Source organism: Panthera pardus, unplaced genomic scaffold (assembly GCF_024362965.1).
Source record: "Panthera pardus isolate Hobbes unplaced genomic scaffold, ASM2436296v1 HiC_scaffold_2, whole genome shotgun sequence".
Lineage (NCBI taxonomy): Eukaryota > Metazoa > Chordata > Mammalia > Carnivora > Felidae > Panthera > Panthera pardus.
Window position 1 is genome coordinate 144887752 of NW_026526765.1, and position 23720 is coordinate 144911471.

Genomic DNA, 23720 nt, shown 5'->3' on the forward strand with positions numbered 1-23720 from the left:
CCCATCTCTCAACCCCGTCTGCGCTCCCGCCAGGCCAGAGCTCCTACCCCACCCCGTGATCCAGCTCCGCCCAGCTCGGCCCTTCCTTGCATCCCGGCCCAGCCCAGTCCAGGCCCTGCCCCACATCTCGGCCCTGCCCAGCCCTTGGCCCCGCCCCATGCTCCCCTTCCCCACCCTGCTCCTCGGCACCGCCCGCACCTCGGCCCCGCCCCATGCCCCAGCCCCGCCCTGCCCTCGGTCCCGCCCTGCCCTCAGTACCCACCCCCTGCCAACCCCGTGCTCCGGCTCCGCCCTGATCCCCGGCCCCGCCCCACATCTCGGCCCCTCCCTGCGTCCCGGCTAGGTCTTGCTCTGCTTGGAGAAGAGCTCCGTTGCACGGGGAACGGTCTGCAGGACCAGGAGCTCCCGTGGCCCGAACCCTCTGGCCCGGGTGGCCGCTGCGGCCCGAACAGCTTGGCGAGGAAAGATGGCCGCCCTGACGACGGTCGTGGTGGCCGCGGCGGCCACCGCGGTAGCTGGGGCTGTGGCGGGGGCGGGCGCGGCCACCGGGAGCGGCATGGGAGCAGCGGCGATGCCGCAACAGGTAAATCGAGGAGGGCCGGAAGCCTCTCTGGCGGCGAGCGTGGGCCCGAGGGGATGTGGGTGCCGGGGGCGGGACGGGGACCCGGCCCTCGCCGAACAGGTGTCCTAGGCGGCACGGTCCCCGAGGCGGGAGGCGCGGTGTTAGCCTCCCTTTGCTCGCGGTCTGGCCCACGCCGGGCGTTGTGCGCTTTTGGCGTGTGCGTTTATCTGCTTTTACAGAGCTACCTCCATGTGGTTTCGGAGTCGAGGGAAGATCTGGGTGGAAGCCCTGGCTCTGCCTCTTCTTAGCCCTGTGAGGGAAACATATTCTCTCCGCGACTCAGTGCCTTCTCGAAAAACGTTCTGGTCATTGCATCTTACCGAGCAGTAGTCCTTATGTGTGGGAAGGCCCTCGCACAGTGCTTGGTTGGAGAGAGATTCGGTGCCAAGTAATTGGTGGCTGCTTTGTTATTGTACCTGCGCCGGGAATACAAGGAGGAATAAATATGGGGTGGTCCGAGGCAGATGTGTTTCCAGAGATCTGCATATAGGACCCCTTTCTCTGCAGTGAGGACCAGAGGGTCCTCGGGAATTATTGGATCCAATTGCTTAAGCCAAAGCCCTTAACTGCGCTCGTTCTCTCACAGCCCACACCCAAAAGCATGGGCAGTTCCTCCATATTCTAGCTGCGGAATAAATCCAGAATCCCACTCTTAACACCTCCAGTGCCACTGCCCTTGTCCCCACCATCATTTCTCCCTGGCTGAAATACTTTCCTAATTGTTTTGTGTTCTAACAGCCTTGCCTTCCTAAAAGTATTTTCAACAGCCAGGGCGATTCAGTCCAATAATGACATTCTTCTGCTCAGAACCCTCATAGTAAAAGCCAAGGTCCTTATCATTGTCTACAGGGCCCATGAGTTACCCCCACCATCTCCCTTCTCTTCTTCTTCTCTGGACTTCTTCTCCAGTCCCCTGCTGTGAGTTGGCTGCAGCCATCCTGGCCTCCTGGTTGTCCCTCAGACATTCCTAGCACTCTCCTACTTTATAACCTTTGTAATTGCTATTCCCTCTGTTTGCAATGCTGTTCCCGGTCTGTTCTATGGCTAACTGTGTTCCTTCCAGGTAACTCTGTTCAGATGCCATCAGCTCAGTGATTCTTTTCATAACCTCCTGAAACCGAATCTCTTTAGTTAGCATATGACCTATTCCCTTTCCTGGTTTTATTTTGCTCCATGGCCCTTATTACCGTATGCTACCTTACATATTTTCATTTTTCTCCACACGTCCGCCCCCACTGTGGGAACGTAAGCTGTATGAGGGCAGAAACTTTTGGAAGTTTTATTCACTATTGTGTTCCCAGGTCCACTATCGTGTGTAGTCCTGGAACATAGTAGGCACTCCCTAAATATTTGAGGATCGATCCAAAACTGAGGGAAGGCTGTTGTGAGCTGAGGACAGGTACCATCATTTTCTTCCTCTAAGGAAATACAGCGATTATCTGTCTTTACTTGTATAAGCTCAGGAAATTCCACCTCAGGCAAATGTTTTCACACAGCAATTCTGTTTATTATTCTAACTCTGGCCCAGAGATCTCGGGGGGGGGGGGGAGGATGTAAAATTTATAAAAATACATAACACAGAAAATATTTATTGAATAATTTTTAAAAATTTGTTTCATGTGTGATCCTAGTAGTGTAGCCATCTTGCTGGCTTTTTCCATGAAATCTTTCTGGCTCATTCTAGTTCAAAGTGATTTGTTCTCTAAATTCTTATAACCATGTTTTGCCTCCTGATTTGCATTTTTCACAAGTTGCCTAATATTGTTAATTGATGAACCTTTTTATCACGCTACCATGATGATCCCCAGAGATTTGCCTTTCCAGGGGTTGGATCAGAGTCACCTGTGGAGCTGTTTCAGGTGTTTTATTTGTTCCCAACATTTAGCAACGTCTTAAGACATTTTTGGTTGTCACACCGGGGTGGGTGTTGTGTGTACTACTAGTGGGTAGAGGCCAAAGGACAGCCCACCACCCCTGCCCAAACGAAAAATTGTCTAGTCCAAAATGTCAGTGTTGAAGTTGAGACACCCTGCTTTATATGCTCTCATCACTTGGGGGAAGGGTAGAGCCTCACAGTTGATGATGACAGCACTGATAGAGTAGAATCCAAGGGTGTTTGGACTTTTAAAAAGGAATTACGGTCACTGCCGTACCAAATTGTGAGGTTTTGGAGGATTTTAATTATGTGTTACCCATCTTTGTACTTCCCTCAGTGTAACACACACGTACCTATGCATGCAGATTCTCAGCCTAACACTGAACTTGAATATTTGTCATATGATTAAGTGAATATTTCTAGTGACTCTAATAGTAAAACCAACTAATGCTTTCTTGAAGAGACATAATTTTCCCAATAACAACCTCATGATGTAGGAGAGGTTCACTTAAATATCTAAAATTCCTCTCTGGGCCGTTAGGGCTGCCGTGGCAAAATACCACAGACTGCGTGGTTTCAACAACAGAAATTACTTTCCTCACAATTGTGGAGGCCGGAAGTCCAAGATCAAGGTACCACCAGTATTGGTTTCTGGTGTGAGCTCTTTTCTTGGGTTGTAGACAGCTGCCTTCTCATGTGTCCTTACATGGCCTTTCCTCTGTGCACATGCAGTGACAGAGAGAGATCACCAATGTCTCTTCCTCTTTTTTTTTTTTTTTTTTAAGTATTTTTAAATGTTTATTTTTGAGACACAGAGCATGAGCGGGGGTAGGGGCAGAGAGTGAGTTGAGAGAGACACGGAATCTGAAGCAGGCTCCAGGCTCTGAACTGTCAGCATAGAGCCCGATGCGATGCTCGAACCCACGAACCGTGAGATCATGACCTGAGCTGAAGTCAAACACTCAACCAAGACACCCAGGCGCCCGGTCTCTTCCTCTTCTTATAAGGACACTAGTCCTTTTGGAATAGGACCCCAACCTTATGATCTCATTTAACTTTAATTACCTCCTCAAAGACCTTATCTCCAAATACAGTCACAAAGGGGGTTAGGGCTCCACTATATGAATTTAGGAGGGACATAAGTCAGTCCATAATGGTTCCTTTACGTTATTTTGGAGAAATTCTCTTTGAAGTTTTAGAAACGGTTTGTATCGTACTTTATTCTACAACCTCCTTAGGGTGTGGAACCCTATAAATTTCTTACCCGTAACAAAAAGTAATAATGTCACCTGTCTATCCTTTCTAATATCTGTATATTATTTCTTGATAATCCTCACCGATGCCTTTCAGCATCTGTCTACCCTCCTCTCAAATGCCGTTTCCCTCTTAATCAGTTTAATAGTCGAATGATGAGTTTTTAAAGGTATCTGTAACAGTATCACACTAGCATATGTCTCTGCTTTTACCAGGAAAGGGCTGTGTCTTCTGTTTTGTTTTGTTTCTTCAGTGACCTTCCCTCTGATGGCCTAAACATTATGGCCTTTGGCTGCTTGGAGTGGTCCTTTGGTAAGAAGCACATTCCTTCTCTGACTTTAAATGATTACTCAAAAGGGATTTCCTCTAGATAATCACACACATGCTGGGCACCTGGGTAGCTCAGTCTGTTGAGCTTCTGACTCTTGATCTCGGCTCAGGTCGTGATCTCACTGTTTGTGGAATGAAGCCCGCCCGCCCCCCCCCCCCAACTCCATTGGGTTCTGTGCTGGCAGTGCCAAGCCTGCTTGAGATTCTCATTCTGTTTCTGCCCCTCCCCTGTTCGCATTTGCACACTCTGTTTCTCAAAATAAATAAATAAACTTTTTAAAAAAATTTTTTTAATGTTTATTTACTTTTGAGAGAGACAGAGACAGAGATGAGTCAGAGAGGGAGAGAGGGAGACACAGAATCCAAAGCAGGCTCCAGGCTCTGAGCTGTCAGCACAGAGCCCAACATGGGGCTCTAACTCACGGAACACGAGATCATGACCTGAGCTGAAGTCAGATGCTTAACCGACTGAGCCACCCAGGTGCCCTAAATAAATAAACTTAAAAAAAACCTTAAAAAGGAGCACCTGAGTGGCTCAGTTGGTTAAGCGTCTGACTTCAGCTTAGGTCATGATCTTGTGGTTTATGAGTTTGAGCCCCACATCAGGCTCTGTGCTGACAGCTCAGAGCCTGGAGCCTGCTTAGGATTCTGTGTCTCCCTCTCTCTTTACCCCTCCCCTTGCTCGCCCTCTGTCTTTTTCTCTTTCTCTCAAAAATAAATAAACATTAAAAAAAATCTTAAAAAAAGAAAGAAGAGAAAATCACACACATGCATAGGGTTATGTCCATGTTCAGGTGTGGTAGGCTGAATCTTGGCTCTCCAAGGACATTCACATTCTAATCCCCAGTACTTGTGACTATGTGGCCTTACATGGTAAAAGGGACTTGGCAGATGTGATTGAATTACTGATCTTAAAATGGGGAGATTATCCTGGATTAAATGGTTGAGCCTAATGTGTTCACCAGGGTCCTTATAACAGGAATGTAGAAGGACCAGAGCCAGCAGTAGGAGATGTGACAGTGGAAGCAAGAGGAAGAAGTGACGTGAGAAAGTGGCATGAGCCAAGGCTGAAGGTAGCTTTTAAGGACCTAAAGGAAGTATGGAAGTAGACTTTCCTCTGAAGCCTTCCAGGAGGAACACAAACTTGTCCACACCTTAATTATACACTTGGCCTCCAGAACTGGAAGAGAATAAATTTGTGTTAAGCCAGGGAGGTTGTGTGAAAGTGATTCGTGGTGAGCTGTTACAGTAGCAGTAGGAAACTAATACACCAGGGAAGGGCGTGAGAAGGCCCTACGCTTTCATTGTTGGCCAACCTTGAAGCTCCGTGCAGGTGACAAGTGAAGACTAAGGTTGACTTGTAAACTCTCCGTCTGAGGGGTGACAGTATGTCCTGCCACGCACACAGACCGCCTCAGCAAAGGCTGGGAGGCAAACTGGTTCATGGCATCTAGGAAACATTCTGACCAGTCAACTGTCAGGTGACAGCTGAGCTAACTGCCTCACAGAGTACAGACTTCACAGGATTACTTCAGGAAGGTGACTAAACAAAGGGCAACAACAACACATGTTAGGCATGGAAGAAAATCTCATATTCAGAGCTACCAAATAATACATTTTTTAAAAGTCAAGGGGTTTTGTGTTTTGTTTTGTTTTGTTTTACCAAAATGACATTTCTAGTGGAATGAAAAGAAATTGATAAGTATTTGGAATGAAAAGAAATTGACAAATATTTGGAATGAGAAGAAATTGACAAATATTTCATGAAGAAAACACGTTTAAAAATATTTAGGCTTCTCATTCATAAATATGGTAGCTTTTTTTTCATTTCCTAAAAAAAAATCTACTTTTAATTTTAAGTATATTTTAACATCCTTTTATAGTTTTCTTCATATAGATTTTATATATTTTTATTAAGTTAATTCCTAATGGTTTTTTCTTGCTGTTAATAGGATATTTATATCCCATTCTCTCCAAAGTTACTCTTTTCTTTTTTTTCTCTTTCTTTCTTTCTTTCTTTCTTAAAAAAAATTACATCCAAGTTAGTTAGCATATGGTGCAACACTGATTTCAGGAGCAGATTCCTTAATGCCTCTTACCCATTTAGCCCATCCCTCTCCCACAACCCCTCCATTAACCCTCTGTTTGTTCTCCATATTTAAGAATCTCTTATGTTTTTGTCCCTCTCCCTGTTTTTATATATTTTTTGCTTCCCTTTCCCTGTATTCATCTGTTCTGTGTTATAAAGTCCTCATATGAGTGAAGTCATATGATATTTGTCTTTCTCTGACTAATTTCACCTAGCATGATACCCTCTGGTTCCATCCACATAGTTGTAAATGGAAAGTCAAGGTTTTTTTTTTAATGTTTATTTATTTTGAGAGAGAGAGAGAATGTATGCAAGTTGGGGAGGGGCAATGAGAGAGGGAGAGAGAGAATCCCAAGCAGGATCCAGTTCAGTGAGGAGCCCATGGCAGGACTCGATCTCTTGACTGTGAGATCACCACCCGAGCCCATATCAAGAGTTGGGATGCTCAGCTGACTGAGCCACCCAGGTACCCCTAAACGTGAAGTTTTTAACAAAAAAAATTATGAGACATGCAAAGGAAAACTAGATAAAATAATAGACAAAGACTTTTATTTTTTTTTTATTTTATTTTTTTTTAATTTTTTTAACGTTTATTTATCTTTGAGACAGAGAGAGACAGAGCATGAACAGGGGAGGGGCAGAGAGAGAGGGAAACACAGAATCTGAAACAGGCTCCAGGCTCTGAGCTGTCAGCACAGAGCCCGACGCGGGGCTCGAACCCACGGAGTGTGAGATCATGACCTGAGCCGAAGTTGGACGCTCAACCAACCAAGCTACCCAGGCGCCCCGACAAAGACTTTTAAATAAGCAGTTTCATTTATTTCTTTTTTATTTTTAAGTATAATTTATTGTTAAATTGACTTCCATACAGCACCTAGTGCTCATCCCAACAAGTGCCCTCCTCAATGCCCATCACCCACTTTCCCCTCTCCCCCACCCCCCCATCAACCCTTAGTTTTTTTCTCATAAGAGTTTCTTATGGTTTGCCTCCCTCCCTCTCTGTTTGTAACTTTTTTCCCTCTTCCCTTTCCCCATGGTTTTCTGTTAATTAAATAAGCAGTTTTAAATTGTTCAAAAAACTAAAGGAAACCATGGCTATAGAACTAAAAGAAAGTATGACGATGATATCTCACCAAATTAAAAATACCTGTAAAGAGATTTAAATTGTTTAAAAAAATTAAATAGAAATTCTGGAGTTAAAAAGTATACACCGACGGGGCTGAACATCAGATTTGAACTGGCAGAAGAAAGAGGAAATGTGAAGATAGGTCAATTCAGATTATCCAGACTAAGGAACAGAAGGAAAAAAGAAGAAAAGTGAAAGAGCTTCAGAGCCCCATGAAACACCATGAAGGTTGGACTGAGAGTCTCAGAAGGAGAAGAGAGAAATGGGGAGGGGCAGAATATTTGAAGAAATAATGGCTGAAAACTCCCCAAATTTGATGAAAAATATTCTACGTATTTTAGAGCTTGATGAACTCTGAGTACATAATGAAATAATCAAAGAGATCATACCTAGACACACCATAATCAAACTGTTGAAAAACACAAAAAGAAAAAAATCTTGAAAGCACCAAAGGAGAAGCAACTGAACACATACAAGGAATCTTCAATGAGATTAACAGCTGACTTCTCATCAGAAACCTTGGATTCCAGAAGGCAGTAGCATGATGCAAAGTGCTGAAAGAAAAGGACTATCAGTCAAGAATTCTATGTCCACCAAAAGTATTCTCTAAAATGGAGAAATTGAGACATTCCCAGATAAACAAACTAACAGACTTCATTTCCAGCATATATGCCTTACAAGAAATATTAAAGGAAGTCTTTCAGACTGAAATAAAAAGACTACATAGAAATTCAAATCTACTTGAGGAAGATTATGAATAAAGAGTACTGGTGAAGTAAGTGGAGAGGTAAATATAGAAGTCAATATAAACATTTTTTTGTTTGTAACAAACTTTTTTCAGAAAATACAGGAGAGAGCATTTTTCAACTCATTGTGTGGGACCATTATGATTACCCTGATACACAATCAGGCAAAGACATTACAAGAAAGAAAATAACAGACTAGTATTTCTTAATACAGATGTGAATTCCCCAACAAAATATTATCGACCTAAATCTAACAACATACGAAAAGGATTATACACCATGGTCAAATGAGATTTGTTCCAGACATGCAAGGTTGGTTCAACATATGAAAATCAATCAGTGTGATAGAGTATAGTAATAGAATAAAGAACAAACCACATGATCATTTCAGTAGATTTAGAAAGAGCAATTGACAAGATCTGACACTTTTTCATGATAAAAAATATTCAACAAACTAGCAATAAAAGGGAACTCCTCAATCTGGTAAGGCATCTATAAAATGCCCACAGCTCACATAATACTTAATGACAAAGGATTAAAAGCTTCCCCCATAAGATCAGGAACAAGACAAGAATGTACATTCTCACCACTAATTCACTGGAGATTCTAGCAAGGGCAATTAGGCAAGAAAAACAAACTGGAAAGGAAGATGTGAAACTATTCGTATTTGCAGGTGACATGATTTTGTATATAAAAATTTTTAAAGAATTCATGTAAAGACTACTAGAGCAAATAAACAAATTCAGCAAGATTGAAGGATTAAAAAGCAGTCAACAAAAATCAGTTGTAATTCTATATGCTAGCAATGGACAGTTCAAAAATGCAAGTAAGAAAATAATTCCATTTACAGTAGTATCACAAGAAGAAAATACATAGGAATGAATTTAACAAAAGAAGTGCAAAACTTATACTCTGAAAACTGAAAAACATCGTTGAAAGAAAGTAAGGAAGACCTACATCATTGGCCATTTCAGGTTCATGAATATGAAGACTCAATATTGTTAAAATGGCAATACTCCCCAGATTGATTTACACAGTCAGTGCAATTCCTATGAAAATCTCTGTTGCTTTTTATGCATAAGTTGATAAACTGATCCTAAAATTCATATGGGAAATGCAAGGGATGCAAAATAGCCAAGACAGTCTTGAAGAACAAATTTGGAGGACTCCCTACTTTTGATTTCAAAACTTATTATGAAGCTTCAGTAATCAACTGAATGTAATGGTACTGGCATTAAAGAGAAGACATACAGATCAAAAAGAGTTAAGAGGTAAACTCTATTTTCAACAAGGGTGTCAAGATAATTCAATAAGGAAAGAAGGTGTTTTTCAGCAAGTGGTGTTGGGACAACTGGATATCCACATACACCATATGCAAAAATTAACTCAAAATAGATGGAGACTGAAATGTTAAGAGATAAAACTATACAACTCTTTAAAAAGGTGTAGGTGTGAGTCTTCATGACCTTTGTTTCTTCTATATGATATTGAATACACAAGCAAATACATTATCAAAACTGACAGCATTTGTGCTTTGAAGGATGTTATCAAGAAAATGGGGGGAAAATGTGCAAGTCTTTTGTCTGATAAGGATATATCCAGAATATATAAAGAATGTTTCCAACTCAACAATGAAAAGACAATCCAATTTTTAAAATGAGAAAGTAAAACGTAGAGTTACCATATGATCCAAAAATTCCCTTGCAAGGTGTATGCCCAGGAGAGGTAGAAAACATATTCATACTAAAACTTGTATACAAATGTTCATAGTAGCATTATTCATGTTGGCCAAATAGTGGAAGTAGCCCGTTACCCATCAACTGATGAGTAGATAAACAAAATATGGTAGATCCATATAATAGAATATTATTCAGCCATAAAAAGGAATACAGTATAGATATATGGTACAGTGTGGGTAAATATTGAAAAGATGCTTTGTGAAAGAAGCCAGACACAAGAGGTTGCACATTGTATGATCCCATTTATATTAATTGTCCAGAACAGACAAATCCATGGAGTCAAAAATAGATTGAATGGTGGCCAGGGGCTTGTGGAAGACAGGTGGCCAGTGACTCCTAACGGGTATGGGGTTTCTTTTTGGTATGATGGAAATTTTCTGCACTTAGATAGTAGTGATGTTTGCACACATTTGTGAACATACTAAAAACCCTGAATTGTACACTTTAGATCGGTACACTGTATGGTAATTTGAACTATATCTCCACGAAAAAAATATTTCCTAAATTCTTTACTTTTGTTTTGTCTGCTGCTAGAAATGTAAAGGCTTGTTTCCTTTCTCTCTCATCTCCTACATCAATCTGTCAGCAATTCATCTTGTTTATAGACCCAAAATGTATTTAGTTTTCTTCCTTTTATATCCGCCACCCCAGTGGTCCTAGACACCGCGGTTCCTCATCTGTATTGCTGCACCAGCTACCACCTCGATTCTTCTGCTTCCAGTCTTGCTTTACCTCCACCCCCACCTCCCACCAGTTTATTCTCCAAAAATGGCCAGAAAGAGTTTCTTAAAAAATTAAATGTATCATGGTATTCTGCTCAAAACCCTCCAGTAAACTCCAGAATCCACCCCCCACCCCCACCAAGTCACTTAAAATGCCAATGTGATATACCTGCCCGTCTACCTTCATCTTGTACCAAGCTCTCCATCTTTTCTGATATCAGGTTGCCCTTTCTCTGCTGAAACCAGCCGAGGTCTTTTCTTGCCCTGGGGCTTTTTCACATTCTGGGCCTCGCCCTGGGACCTCTTTCGCTACTGGCTGGTTCCAGTCTTCAATGTCATCCCCCCAAATAGAACTTCTGTGGCCATTCTAATTCTAACTGAAAAAACAACCTTTTGACCCATTATCTCTATCTCAGTACTTTTTATTTCCTTAGTAGCACTTATTGCAATTGGTGATTTTTTTTTTTTTTTTTTTATTGCTTGTTTACTCTTTTCTTTTTAAATTTGTTTCCCTCACTAGACTTTAAGTCTGGGGCCATATTCATGTGGGTCATCATTGTTTCCCTGGTGTCTCGTGCACCACAGGTCACATCGTTAAGTGTTCAATATATATTGCTAAATGGCTGAATGGAAGAATTAGATCTTTCTGTAGGAATCCCTGGAGACTTAACATTTCCTACTCAGTAATTCAGCATTTTAAGGTAAGATATTCCTTCTTCCACAAAATATATTTCTGAAAATTAAATAAGATCAGCCCCCAAGTTATCCCCTGAGAGAAACTTCATTATTGACGTTATGTCTCTGAAAGAAACTCTGCCTTCACCTCTTACCCTAAATTTGGTTTTGTTCTCCACGTAGAACGATAGCTGTCTTGGTACTTCAGGTGGGATTCGTCCTTTTCAGCTTCAAAACTGGAAGCAGAAAGTTAATCGGACAAAAAAAGCGGAGTTTATACGCACAGCAGAAAAACTAAAAAATCAGTAAGTATAAGAATGTTATCTTCAGTTAACATAACAAGCCATTTTATTGTGGACAGTCTAAAGTTAATTCTACTCCACCCAATCCCGTCCCACATTAAATTACAAAATTCGAGGCACCAGCTTTTTCAAAGATGAACAAGAAAAAGGCAGGAGGTATGAAGTACACAAATTGTTACAGACTGTTTAATATAAAGTTTAAGTAGAGCTATTTCAATTTCATCTACTATTTTGAATATGTGTATTTCAAGGGAAACAAAACATTTATTTCTTTAGATTGCACATATCGGGGGCACCTGGGTGGCTCAGTCGGTTAAGCATCTGACTTCTGCTCAGGTCATGATCTCGCAGTTCATGAGTTCGAGCCCCGTGTCAGGCTCTGTGCTGACAGCTTGGAGCCTGGAGCCTGCTTCAGATTCTGTGTCTCCACCTCTCTCTACCCCTTGCCTGCTCACACACTCTCTCTCTCTCTCTCTCAAAAATAAACATTAACAAAAATTTTAGATTGCATACATCAATGCATTTTCATTTACTAATGTAAGCACTTGTTAAATAACTTGTAGGGAGTCAATAATTTTAATGAAGAGTCTATACCCTGGAGTTACTTTTCTGGAAATGGCCTTTTAATTGGTCTCCCTCCCTCAGTCTCCCCTTTCAGATCCGTCCTGCACATCATGAGTAGGGTCCTTGACAAGTTGCCATTTATTTTAATTTTTAGTGTATGTGTAGTATTTCTTTAAATGGCCAGTGACATATATTGAATGGTCAACATTGTCAGCAGCTCCATGATATGATAAATATTGCGAAGAATGATCAAAAGAATTAGAACTCATAATGCCCGGCCCTACCCTGCAGTTGAGAGCTTTATATAAACCCTGCTTTGAATTTGTATAGTGTCTATTTGGTAAGGAATCAGGAGATATAGAGCCTGTTGTACAGAATGGTCTTTGGACCAAAATTAGTGGCAGTTCTCTGTTTAGAAATTCTGCCAACAAAAAAGTATACTGTTTGAATTTTGAAACGTTATACCATATGTAGCTTTGGAAGTTTGAATTCACCCTGCGTTTATGTAGTACTTCTATTTTTAATACTCAGAATTTGAGAAAATACAATTTCATTTTATTTTTTATTTTATTTCTAAAATGCATGACTTTATTTTATTTTATTTTTTTACTTTATTTTGAGAAGGGGGTGGGGATCCCAAGCAGGCTCCAAGCTGACAGTGCAGAGCCCGATGCGGGTTCGATCTCACGAACCATAAGATCATGACCTGAGCTGAAACCAAGAGTTGGATGCTTAACCGACTGAACCACCCAGGTACCCCTAAAATGCATGGATTTAGATACAACCGGACTCTAGGATAGGAGTCTGGCTTATGTTTCCCTCTAGATACAGGATAAACCATCAAGTGGTTAAGGGCCCTATCTATAGCAAACCAGTGTAGATAAATGCCAGTGTAGATACCTCGTTTATGAGTATGTGTTGGTTTTACAGCTCCACTTCGGCTTTCTTCATTTTGTTGTAAGGTTTTGGAAAAAGTCACGGAAAGGGTATTAGGAAAATCCATTGGTAGAGTGTCTATCTCTAGCCAACAATTTTCACTGAATACAAAAAAACCAAAGACAGTTTATCATAATACAAATCTGTTCTGTTTTTGGCACAGGTAATGCATTCACATGGTTCACAAATGAACGTATATCAAAGGGTACACAGTGGAAAGTCTCTGTTTCACCCTGGACCCCAGCCACCTACTTCTTCCTTCAGACAGCCACTAGTTTTAGTTTCTTGTGTATCCTTCCACAGAAGTTTTATATGCTAGAAGGAAATAAAAATACATATTCAGATGTTTCCTTTTTTATGTAAATGGTAGCATGATGCACACACTAGTCTGCATCTTGTTTTGCTTTTTTTTTTTTTAAGACTGCATCTAAGATACCTAGGAATTGTTGATTTTTATCAGACATGATAAAATGGTGTTATAGTTAAGTCTAATATTCATAATCTCCCGAGAGACACACTGAAGTATGCTGGGGTGAGATTACATAATGTAGTGGATTTACTTCAGAAGGCTTAAGTAAAAAAAAAGAGAGAGGAGCGGGGAGGGAGAGAGAGAGAGATTACAAGGAAAAAGAGCCAGGTGAACCAAGAAAGGTAACATCGTCCAATCAGAGTGATGTGAGGGAATGCGAAGGGAGACATTCCAGCCTCTCTACTTTGGGACATGTCTAACATTTGGCTGTAAAAACCTTTGATGGAAGAAGAGTGGATCTTGGAGTTCTTTCCCTATCAGCATACAGAACACAGTACTGCTTCGTGGTATTCCTGGGCACAAGGTCCGCCCCCCCCCCCCCCCACCATAATTGATTTAACTTGCCCCATAGCAGTGGACATTTAGGTTATATTCAGTCTTCCTTCATCATAACCATTCACCGTAGCTGCATGGGTCCACGCTGTTTTGCATATGAGTGAATGTATCTTTAGGAAAAACTCCTAGAGGTAGAAATGCTGAGTCAAAGCCACATGGGTTTGCAGATGTAATAAATACTGCTAAATTGCCCTCCATAGCAATTTGCAATTCCACCAATAATGTGTGAGAGGACCTATTTCCCCACAGTTTTAGCAACAGAGTATACTACTTACACCCATGATTTTTTGCCAATCTGATAAGTGTACGCTGTTACCGTGTTATAGTTTAAGTTTGTGTTTCTCCTACTGTGAGTGAGGTTGAGCATCTTTTCATGTGTCTAGCTGTTTGTCTCCATTAGTACATTTTGAATGTCTTTGTAGGTGAATATTTCTAATCCAGGAATGGCAAAACATAACTTGCTATCATAGCGTATCCTGTGTCCATGCAGACATTTCTAGATGATGGTATAATTTCCCCCACCTGCAACCAGAGCCGAGGTGGGCTTCTCAGCACAAGACTCCAGTAACCACCGTCAGTCCTTTAGAGTTCATGTGTAGACCGAGATCCATCTGACATCTCTCTTCTACCTGTTACTTCCTCTCCCATACCCACATACTACGGTGTGATCTTCTTAGCCGTGGGGGCAGCTGGGTAGGGCCCAGGGCAGTCTCATCTGTTTACCCCACTGCACCTTATAAATATTTAACTTTTTTTTAATGGATGGCAAAATGGAGAATCTTGGGAAGCTCTCCCTTAAATAGTTGCCCCTCACATTGTATGAAATTAAGTCAATGGCTGGAGACCTTCCACCATTCATTCGATACAGGATTACTGAAGAAGAGCTTGTGTTAATTTCTGGGAGAAAGAAAACAGGTGTTGAGAAAATAAATGTCTGTCTAACCAGAAAATCTTCTTGCTAGTATTTGTTTTGTCTCACTCCGGGGTTCAAACTAATACTAGAATTGCTTACTTACTGGTAGATGGGCTAAATCCAAGGACCAAAGATGACACAGAAGAACCTTTGAAGTCAATGTAGACAATATCCCTAAATATACTAAAATTCCTATCTATGTAGATGGTTTGCCTCCTGAAATTTTATTTTTATTAATTATATTAATGTCTTCCATTTCCATGTTATATTTCTACTGCCTGCCCTCGTGTAATATAATCACAGCCCTATTTAGGTAGTAGAGAGCTGTCATGATTCACATTTTAGTGATAAGGAGGTTCACCTCAGGTGAGGTTAAAGGTATTGATTCAGTTTACAAAAGCTAACTGTATCTCCCTATTGAAAGCAGCCATCAGCAATGGTGGTCATTTTCAGGTTACAGTGAGATTGAGTTGGAATCAAGAGCCAAATAGCTATTATATTTTTATTTATTTATTTATTTAATTTATTTACTTATTTTTTAAAATGTTTATTCATTTTTAAGAGAGCGAGTGGGGGAGGGAAAGAGAGAGAAAGAGGGACACAGAATCTGAGGCAGGCTCCAGGCTCAGATCTGTCAGCACAGAGCCCAACATTTGGCTCGAGCTCACGAACCGTGAGATCATGACCTGAGCCACAGTGGGACGCTCAACCGACTGAGCCACCCAGGTGCCCTGCTACTGCGTTTTTATACTTGATCTTAGCCAAAAGGCCGAAAAGCGATGCCCTGCTATTGTATCTTTAAAACAAGTCCATGACTGCCTTTTCTTAAACTCACATTTTATAATTTAAATAACAATTCAGATTACTTATGATTATGATTGAACTTGACTCTTTTCTAACTACTATTTTGACTCCTTAGCCTTATTAATTCTAGTAATCATATTTTGACTCTGTAGACGAATTAATCTGTCTGTGAGTACTGATTATAATGAGTGTCTTCATATTTTAAACAATTTAAAAGATATTTCAATCATATTTATGCCATTTGTTTCTTTTCTTAAAGAGTTATTAACATAGAAAAAGATAAACGCAGTCATTTCTACAACCAAAAATGTGACTTCAGAAGCGAGCAGAATATGCTGGAAGAATTGGAAAATAAACTGATCAACAGCAGGAAAACAGAAAGTAAGTTAAGCTCATGATGAACTACAACCTGTTGAGTAACATCAAGCTGTAGTTGTTTTACTTTGCCTTTGTGCATTGACTGTGTTACATTCTCTATGAAAGTACTTTCTAGTTGGTAATGTCTGTCTTTTAGGGATGTGTATTTATTTTCTCAGGTCACTATTTGGTCATTCGAACTAGATTGTTTTCTGTGTGCGTTTCTTTCTATGTAATAGGAAAAAGAGGGTTTTGGTTTTGGGTGGCCAAACCAGTTAAACGCCATTAAAATATCTTAAATGAAGGGAAATGGTTTTCCTCGGCTCTGATCTTTGCTCATCGCTCCGATACTGTCAACTGAGAAGTAAACAGCAGCAGCTGCAGAAGCTGTTCCTAGCAGCGGTGTGCAGTGGGCAAGTTACACAGCTGCTTAAACCTGAGTTTACTTGTCTGTGGCAGAAAACCTACCATTTCGGCCTCAGGGAGCTGCCTGTGCGTCCAATAAGACAATATATGAGAAAGTGCACAGTAAATATATTCTGCTGTTTGTTATGAATATTAATCATTGTTAACTGTGTACTAAGTATCCCCCTTAAAAAAGGATTTTACAGGGGCGCCTGGGTGCTTCAGTTGGTTAAGTGTCCGACTTCGGCTCAGGTCATGATCTCATGGTTTGTGAGTTTGAGCCCCACGTCGGGCTCTGTGCTGACAGCTCAGAGCCTAGAGCCTGCTTCGCATTCTGTGTTTCCCTCCTTCTCTGCCCCTCCCCTGCTCTCACTCTGTCTGTCTCTCCCAAAAATAAATAAAACATTAAAAAAAAAAGGAATTCTACAAAAATATCTTTTGTTGTAGACTTTATATATTGCAAAATCCTTATGTTGTAATAAAAAAATGCTTAGCATTGCATAAAGGAAAAAATGGTTATCAACTAAGCTTTATAAAATATTAACACTTATATGAAGAGTAGACTGCTTATGGTATTCCTTTACAGTCAATTAAAAGAAATTATTAATAAATTTTTTCTTGCAGAATATAAGATTGCAGTGTTGTAAAAAGTCATCTTCTATCAGGTAGTAGCAAAAATCATTCTTCCTCCTCTGTCAGAATGACGGCAGGACCTAAGATAATTACCAAATGTTCAGTTCTCCTCTTTGATTCATGGAGAAATCAAAGCATCCTTAATTTAATATTTCTTACTTTCTCTCTCAGTTCTTTTATAGACTGAGAGACTGATATTTTTGTGTCTTTTTTTTTTCAATTTTTTTTAATGGTTATTTATTTTTGAGAGAGACAGAGACAGAATGCGAGTGGGTTAGGGGCAGAGAGAGAGGGAGACACAGAATCTGGAGCAGGCTCCAGGCTCTGAGCTGTCAGCACAGAGCCTGATGCGGGGGCTCAAACTCACGAACTGGGAGATCATGACTTGAGCTGAAGTCGGACGCTCAACTGACTGAGCCACCCAGGCGCCCCTGATATTTCTGTCTCTTAATCATACCATTACTAGAGTGTCTCCATACTGTGTGTTTCCTTTTTTTTTTTTTTTTTTGGGTAGGTTTCACACGTGGAGCCCAGTGTGGGGCTTGAACTCACAGCCCTGAGATTAAGATCTGACCTGATATCAAGAGTCAGACGCTTAACTGACTAAGCCACCCAGGCACCCCTATGTACATTCCGATTTTTAAGGCAACTTTATTTGTATCTTTTCATTTCCCATTGTTATACCATTTTTCCCTTCTTTAGTTGCACTTTGGGCTTATCTAAGAGAGGAAGGAATGCATTACTTCAGTATAAGCATGTAGAAGTTTCTTCTTCCAATATTACAACTTAGAAGTAGTAAATACCTTTTCCTTGCCTGAAATATCACACTACAATTTTGGCCTGCATTTATGTACTATTGTAATTAATGGTTTGCCCATACATAATGTCAATTCCATAGTGAATAATTAAAAGATCATTTGCCCTGTGGCAGTGTCATTGTAGTTGATCTGACTATGGCAAAAACAAAACAACGGAACGCTTTCCTAGTACCTACACTTTGATGGAAAAGTTACCCGACCTAGAGCTGCAACCGTGAATGAATGAGACCCTATTAAATACACTGGATAAGTTTCTGATTTTATGGAACTCTTAGATTTTAGTAAAAAGTAGAAGAAACCAAAGTCACATATACACATGGTTTGTTTTGAATGTTAGCACTGGCTCTGGGCCTATGGGTAAACTTTTAAAAAACTAATTGGGGGGCACCTGGATGGTTCAGTCGGTTAAGCAGCCACTTTCAGCTCAGGTCATGTCTCACGGTTTGTGAGTTCAAGCCCCACGTTGGGCTCTGTGCTGACTGAGTAGAGCCTGCTTGTGATTCTCTCTCTGCCTCTCTCTCTGCCCCTCCCCAACTTGTGCTTTCTCTCAAAATAAATAAAGTATAAGTAAATAAATACATAAAACCTAATTGGTTCTGAGGACTTTTGGACAGAGCTGTTTGATGGTTCATGCTCATTTGTGGGAAAGTTGCAAGAAAGTAAAGGGGAAGCACATAAAATACCCAAAGATGATAGACAATAAATAATAATATTAATTATATGAACATATGTCTGTGAATATATATTAGCCTAATAATTTAAATAAACATTAAAGTAAGGTTATTACTTCAGAGCGAAAATACAAAAGATGAATCCAGTCTTTCTGCTGCTGCTACAGAACATCTAAAAATGTCTGTGAGACCTTCATCTGCTTTCCAGGCTTTTTTTGTGGGCCTAGTGAGTGACTCCAGGCTAGTCCCGTGGTTGAGGTGGGCAAACGGTAGCGTAAATACCACTCCATGGCTGCTGGGCACCTCCTCAAGGTCATGGCTGGTGTTACATCACATGTATTATCAGCCCCTGTCTTGGAGGATGTGATTAGATAAAATTAATTCCCATTAGGAAGTTTGTCAGTGTTCGTAGAATTAATACTGGTTAGGCAGTTTTAATATGCCAACGATAGAGTTGAGATCAAATTCTATTTCCATAAATTATAACAAATTCAAAAAGAAAGAAAAAACTTTTTAAAAACAAAACACGACCACATCTAAGCTACTGTTCGCTGTGTTCATGTGTTCAGAGCAGTGTCCAATCACTCAATCCCCAAAGAGTTAAAAAAAGAGAGAGAAGGAACATTTCCTTTTATGGTAAGATTTAACCCATGGTGCTTTTAAATACTGGAGGAAATTGGGAGATGCTTTATTGATTTGTTTGTTTATTTATTTGTTTAGAGTACTTAAAATGTTCAGGCTGTTTTGACACAAATAACCTTCTTTTGTCCATTATGTAATTGCACTTGGCTGTCTTTTACTAAGTGATGGTGATCAGTCTTACAACCACCTCTGTCGGTAAAGTACATACTTCTTCCTTATAGGAGCAAAAATCCAGCAACAATTGGCCAAAATACATAACAATGTAAAGAAACTTCAGCATCAGTTAAAAGATGTGAAGCCTACACCTGACTGTAAGTAAATTTAGATTTTATGTTCTGTCTTTTGTATTAGTGTTGCCTGTTGCTTGTTAGAATTGTTTGTATTTTCCTAATAAGCAGGTTTTCTGTTTGGCCTTAATGGAACTCGGCCCTACTTTATTGGTTAGTGATTAATAAAGATATATTAGGTAATTACTTCTAATATCTGGTGCTGATGTAATTGCTTTAAAATGCTATCACACCCTGGGGCACCTGGGTGGCTCACTTGGTTAAGCACTGGACTCTTGATTTCACCTCAGGTCATGATCCCATACTTGCGGGATCAAACCCCGCATCGGGCTCTGCGCTGACAGTATGGAGCCTACTTGAAATTCTCTCTCCCTCTCTCTCTTCCCCCTCCTGGTTTCTGTCTGTGTGTCTCAAAATAAGTAAATAAACATTTTAAAAATGCTATCATAGGGGCGCCTAGGTGGCTCAGTCGGTTAAGCGGCCGACTTTGGCTCAGGTCATGATCTCGTGGTCCGTGAGTTCGAGCCCCGCGTCGGGCTCTGTGCTGACAGCTCAGAGCCTGGAGCCTGTTTCAGATTCTGTGTCTCCCTGTCTCTGACCCTCCCCCGTTCATGCTCTGTCTCTCTCTGTCTCAAGAATAAATAAATGCAAAAAAAAAAAAAATAAATTAAAAATAAATAAATAAATAAAAAATAAAAATGCTATCCTATCCTTAAAAATTATGAAGCAGATAGAACAGGTAATGTTGTCACCTACAGGATAAAAATTTTGGTTTGGAGGAGTTCAGATTCAGCTGACAAAGAGGAAAAAGACTAATTTCCTGATTCCTAAACCCAGTGCTTTTCCCATCATTTACTTTTTGAAATAATTACCTTTCAAATAATTGCATTTAGAATACATAAGGAAGAGGTTAAGTAGTATTGGGGCAAATGTCAGCCATTTGGAAAAAATGAAACAGCGTCTTTACCTCCCTGCATATACTGACATTCATTCCTGAAGGATCAAATCCCTTATTCATTATGTGATTTTGGGCAGATTGCTTGATCTCTCTGAGCTTTTATTTCCTTAGCTGTAAAGCAGAGATAGCCATAGGACCTGACTCAGGAGTCTTTGGGAGATAGAGAGACAGTGCATGTAAAACATTTGTTCAGTGTTTATAATATAGGAAGCACTAATAAAAAAAAAAGTAACTGTGACTATCCTAATTATTATTTATTAAATTCATACATGAAGCCATAAAAATCCTAGAGGAGAATATGAGTTAATATTTTTATCATTGTATTCTAGTTTATAAGAATGACAATGAGAAGCCATAAAGACAAGAGTGGACATACCTGACTACTTTACAAAAAAGCCCCAAACCATAAAGTTGAAAAACAAATTAGGAAAGTATCAGCAATACATATGTAACTTATAAAAAAACTAATATCTGTAACATATAAAGAGTGCCAACAGGGGCACCTTGGTGGCTCAGTTGGTTAAGTATCCAACTCTTGATTTTGGCTCAGGTCATGATCTCACAGTTGTGATATCGAGCCTCGTGTCTGGCTCCACGTTGAGCATGGAGACTACTGAAGGTTCTCTCTCCTTCTCCCTCTGCCCCTCTCCCCTCCTTGAGCTCTCTCTCTCTTTCAAAGAAAAAAAAAAAGAGTGCCCACAAATTGGAGCAACAAAGGTAAATAACCTAATAGAGTAGGGGGTAAAGATTATCAAGTGCTCGTTTATAACAAGAGAAATACAAAACACATGTGAAAATACTGCTCAGGCTCATTAATAATCACAACAATTTCACTGAAATCAGTCACGATCGGTTTGGCCTCCCGTTTTGGAAATGGTTCAAGGTGCGCAGGAGGGGGCACTCAGGAACAGTAAGTCGGTAGAGCCTCCCAGGAGGACAGTGCGCCAGCGTCCTCCACACCATGAGGTGTGTATGCTGTTTTATTTGGCATTTCAGATTTCTCTGTTATCATCTGAAAACATCCGAGCATGCAGAATCAGTACACAAAAATATTTAGCATGGCATTGCATCTATCGAAAGGTTCATCGCTTGGAGAATTAATTAAATGAATTAGGGTAGATGTAGACAATGAAAGACTATGTAGCCATGAAAAGAATGAGGGGGACATACATATATACTGATATGGAAAGTTAGCCACATGTGTTTAAGCACATTTTGTTAAATAAAAACCGGTTGTCACAAGACAGCATGTGTAGTGTAAAACATTTCTATGGGAAAAATAATGATATTAAGGTTTAATAATATGTGTGTATAGGAATAAATTTATAGTCGGAAAAAAAATTGCAGTCATAAACATTAGCTTCATAAAAGCGCAATTGTCTTATCCTTTAGGTTACAAAGCATTTTTAAGTTAAGGTGTGACATTCCCTTTTCTCCCAACATTTAATTCTTAGTCATATTAAAATATGACATAATAGGAGTGCCTGGGTGGCTCAGTCGGTTAAGCGTCTGACTTTGGCTCAGGTCATGTTCTCACGGCTTGTGGGTTTGAGCCCTGCTCAGGCTCTGTGCTGACAGCCTGGAGCCTGCTTCGGATTCTGTGTCTCCCTGTCTTTCTGCTCCTCCCCTGCTTGAGCTCTGTCTCTGTCTCCTTCAAAATAAATAAACATTAAAAAAATTTTTTTTAAAGATATGACATAACAGTTTTTTCATATTTTTTTGTTTTTTTACAGTTGTTGAAAAGCTCAGAGAAATGATGGAAGAAATTGAAAATGCAATTAATACTTTCAAAGAAGAGCAGAGATTGATGTATGTTTCAAACTCATTTTAATATAAAATTATTGACGTTTATGTTTCACTGCTTCTCAATAGGTTGTTCACAAATCATTTTATTGTTCTGTATTTCATATTGGTCTTACACAAAAGCAGTATAATACCTCTCTTCTTTTGTTTTAGGTTTCAGACTGCTTTTTATGTTTAAACTGAATTTTCATTTATATTCGGACAAGATAATGTCCCAAATAAGAATTTGAACGATGTTTTTTTTTTTTTTCTTTTTTTTTTTTACTCTGAGGAAACTCTTTTGAGGCTTATAATGTTAATAATTCTAAGTGGAGACGATGACATGGAAAGAGTCGGGAATAATGAAATTTGAGGGCAGAAAAGGAAAGGTTCATATGGATTGGTTTGTATCTTATTATTGACAATTTACCTTTAAAATTGTAGGTATGAAGAGCTTATTAAAGAAGAGAAAACAACCAATAATGAGCTGAGTGCCATATCAAGAAAAATCGACACCTGGGCTTTGGGTCATTCAGGAGCAGAACGTGCTTGCAGAGCAGCATCAGGCAAGGTTCCTGTAGACAAAATGACGCCAAGCACCCTTCCGGAAGAAGTGGTAGATTTTGAAAACTTCCTTCAGCAGACAGGAGGGCGACAGGGGGGCTGGGACGACTATGACCACCAGAACTTTGTAAAGGTGAGAAACAAACATAAAGGGAAACCAGCGTTTATGGGAGAGGTTCTCGAAAACCTTCCTGCAAGAACACAGGATGAAGTTCAGCAGCATGAGAAATGGTATCAAACCTTTCTGGCCCTGGAAGAAAGAAAAAAAGAGGTAAGAATCATTACAACAGCTGTCATCTGTTGTATGTTTCTGTCTTCTAGGCACTGTGCTATGTAAACTCTTTAACACTGTCTAGTTGTTAATGTTACAGCCTTTCCAGGAAGTGTGTTTAGAGTCCCCTCCCCCCACTCTTTTCAAAGAGAAACAGGCTGCGAGAAGGTAAACATTTTACCCAGCCAGTGAAGTACAGTTGTATTTCCTCAAGGCCAGACACTTCTACCCCAAGAAATAAAACAGCGGTCCAGAAAACTTCGGACTGTGGGCAGAACCCTCTGTGTGCACCTGAAATGTGGGAAATCCAGAGCTGTTTTAGGCTTTTGGTAGAAGTCATCTTACCACCAAGGCCAGATTGTTGTCAATAGAAAATAAAGAGGCAGTAGGAAAAAAAAGTGTCTTTGATTCTTAAAAGTTTCTTTGAGTTTTGGAGCTTAAGCCTCATTGCCTATTTTATTTTATTTTATTTTACTTTACTTTATTTTATTTTATTTTATTTATTTTATTTTATTTTACTTTATTTTATTTTATTGTTTTAGATAGAGAATGTGAGCAGGGGAGAGGGACAGAGAGAGGGAAAGAGAGAGAGAGAATCCTAAGCTGCCTTCCACGCTCAGTGCAGGGCCCAACGTGGGGCTCAATCTCGTAAACCATGAAATCATGACCTGAGCTGAAATCAAGAGTTGGACGAGCCACCCAGGCGCCCCCTCATTGCTTATTTTAAAAGACTCAAATTTTGGCTACCCAGAGGAAAGGGTAACTCTTA

General features: G+C 40.1%; 1 protein-coding gene across 1 annotated transcript in view; it reads left to right on the forward strand.

The window, feature by feature from the left end:
• The first annotated feature begins 265 nt into the window (after positions 1 to 265).
• CCDC112 (coiled-coil domain containing 112) overlaps positions 266 to 23720 on the forward strand; it is a 31019-nt gene continuing 7564 nt past the window's right edge. Inside the window, exons 1-6 of the mRNA XM_019469615.2 lie at positions 266 to 583; positions 11363 to 11484; positions 15823 to 15944; positions 19311 to 19400; positions 22068 to 22143; positions 22561 to 22951. Of these exons, the coding sequence (XP_019325160.1) occupies positions 467 to 583; positions 11363 to 11484; positions 15823 to 15944; positions 19311 to 19400; positions 22068 to 22143; positions 22561 to 22951 (918 nt within the window). The 5' untranslated portion in view covers positions 266 to 466. The remainder of the gene's footprint in view (positions 584 to 11362; positions 11485 to 15822; positions 15945 to 19310; positions 19401 to 22067; positions 22144 to 22560; positions 22952 to 23720) is intronic.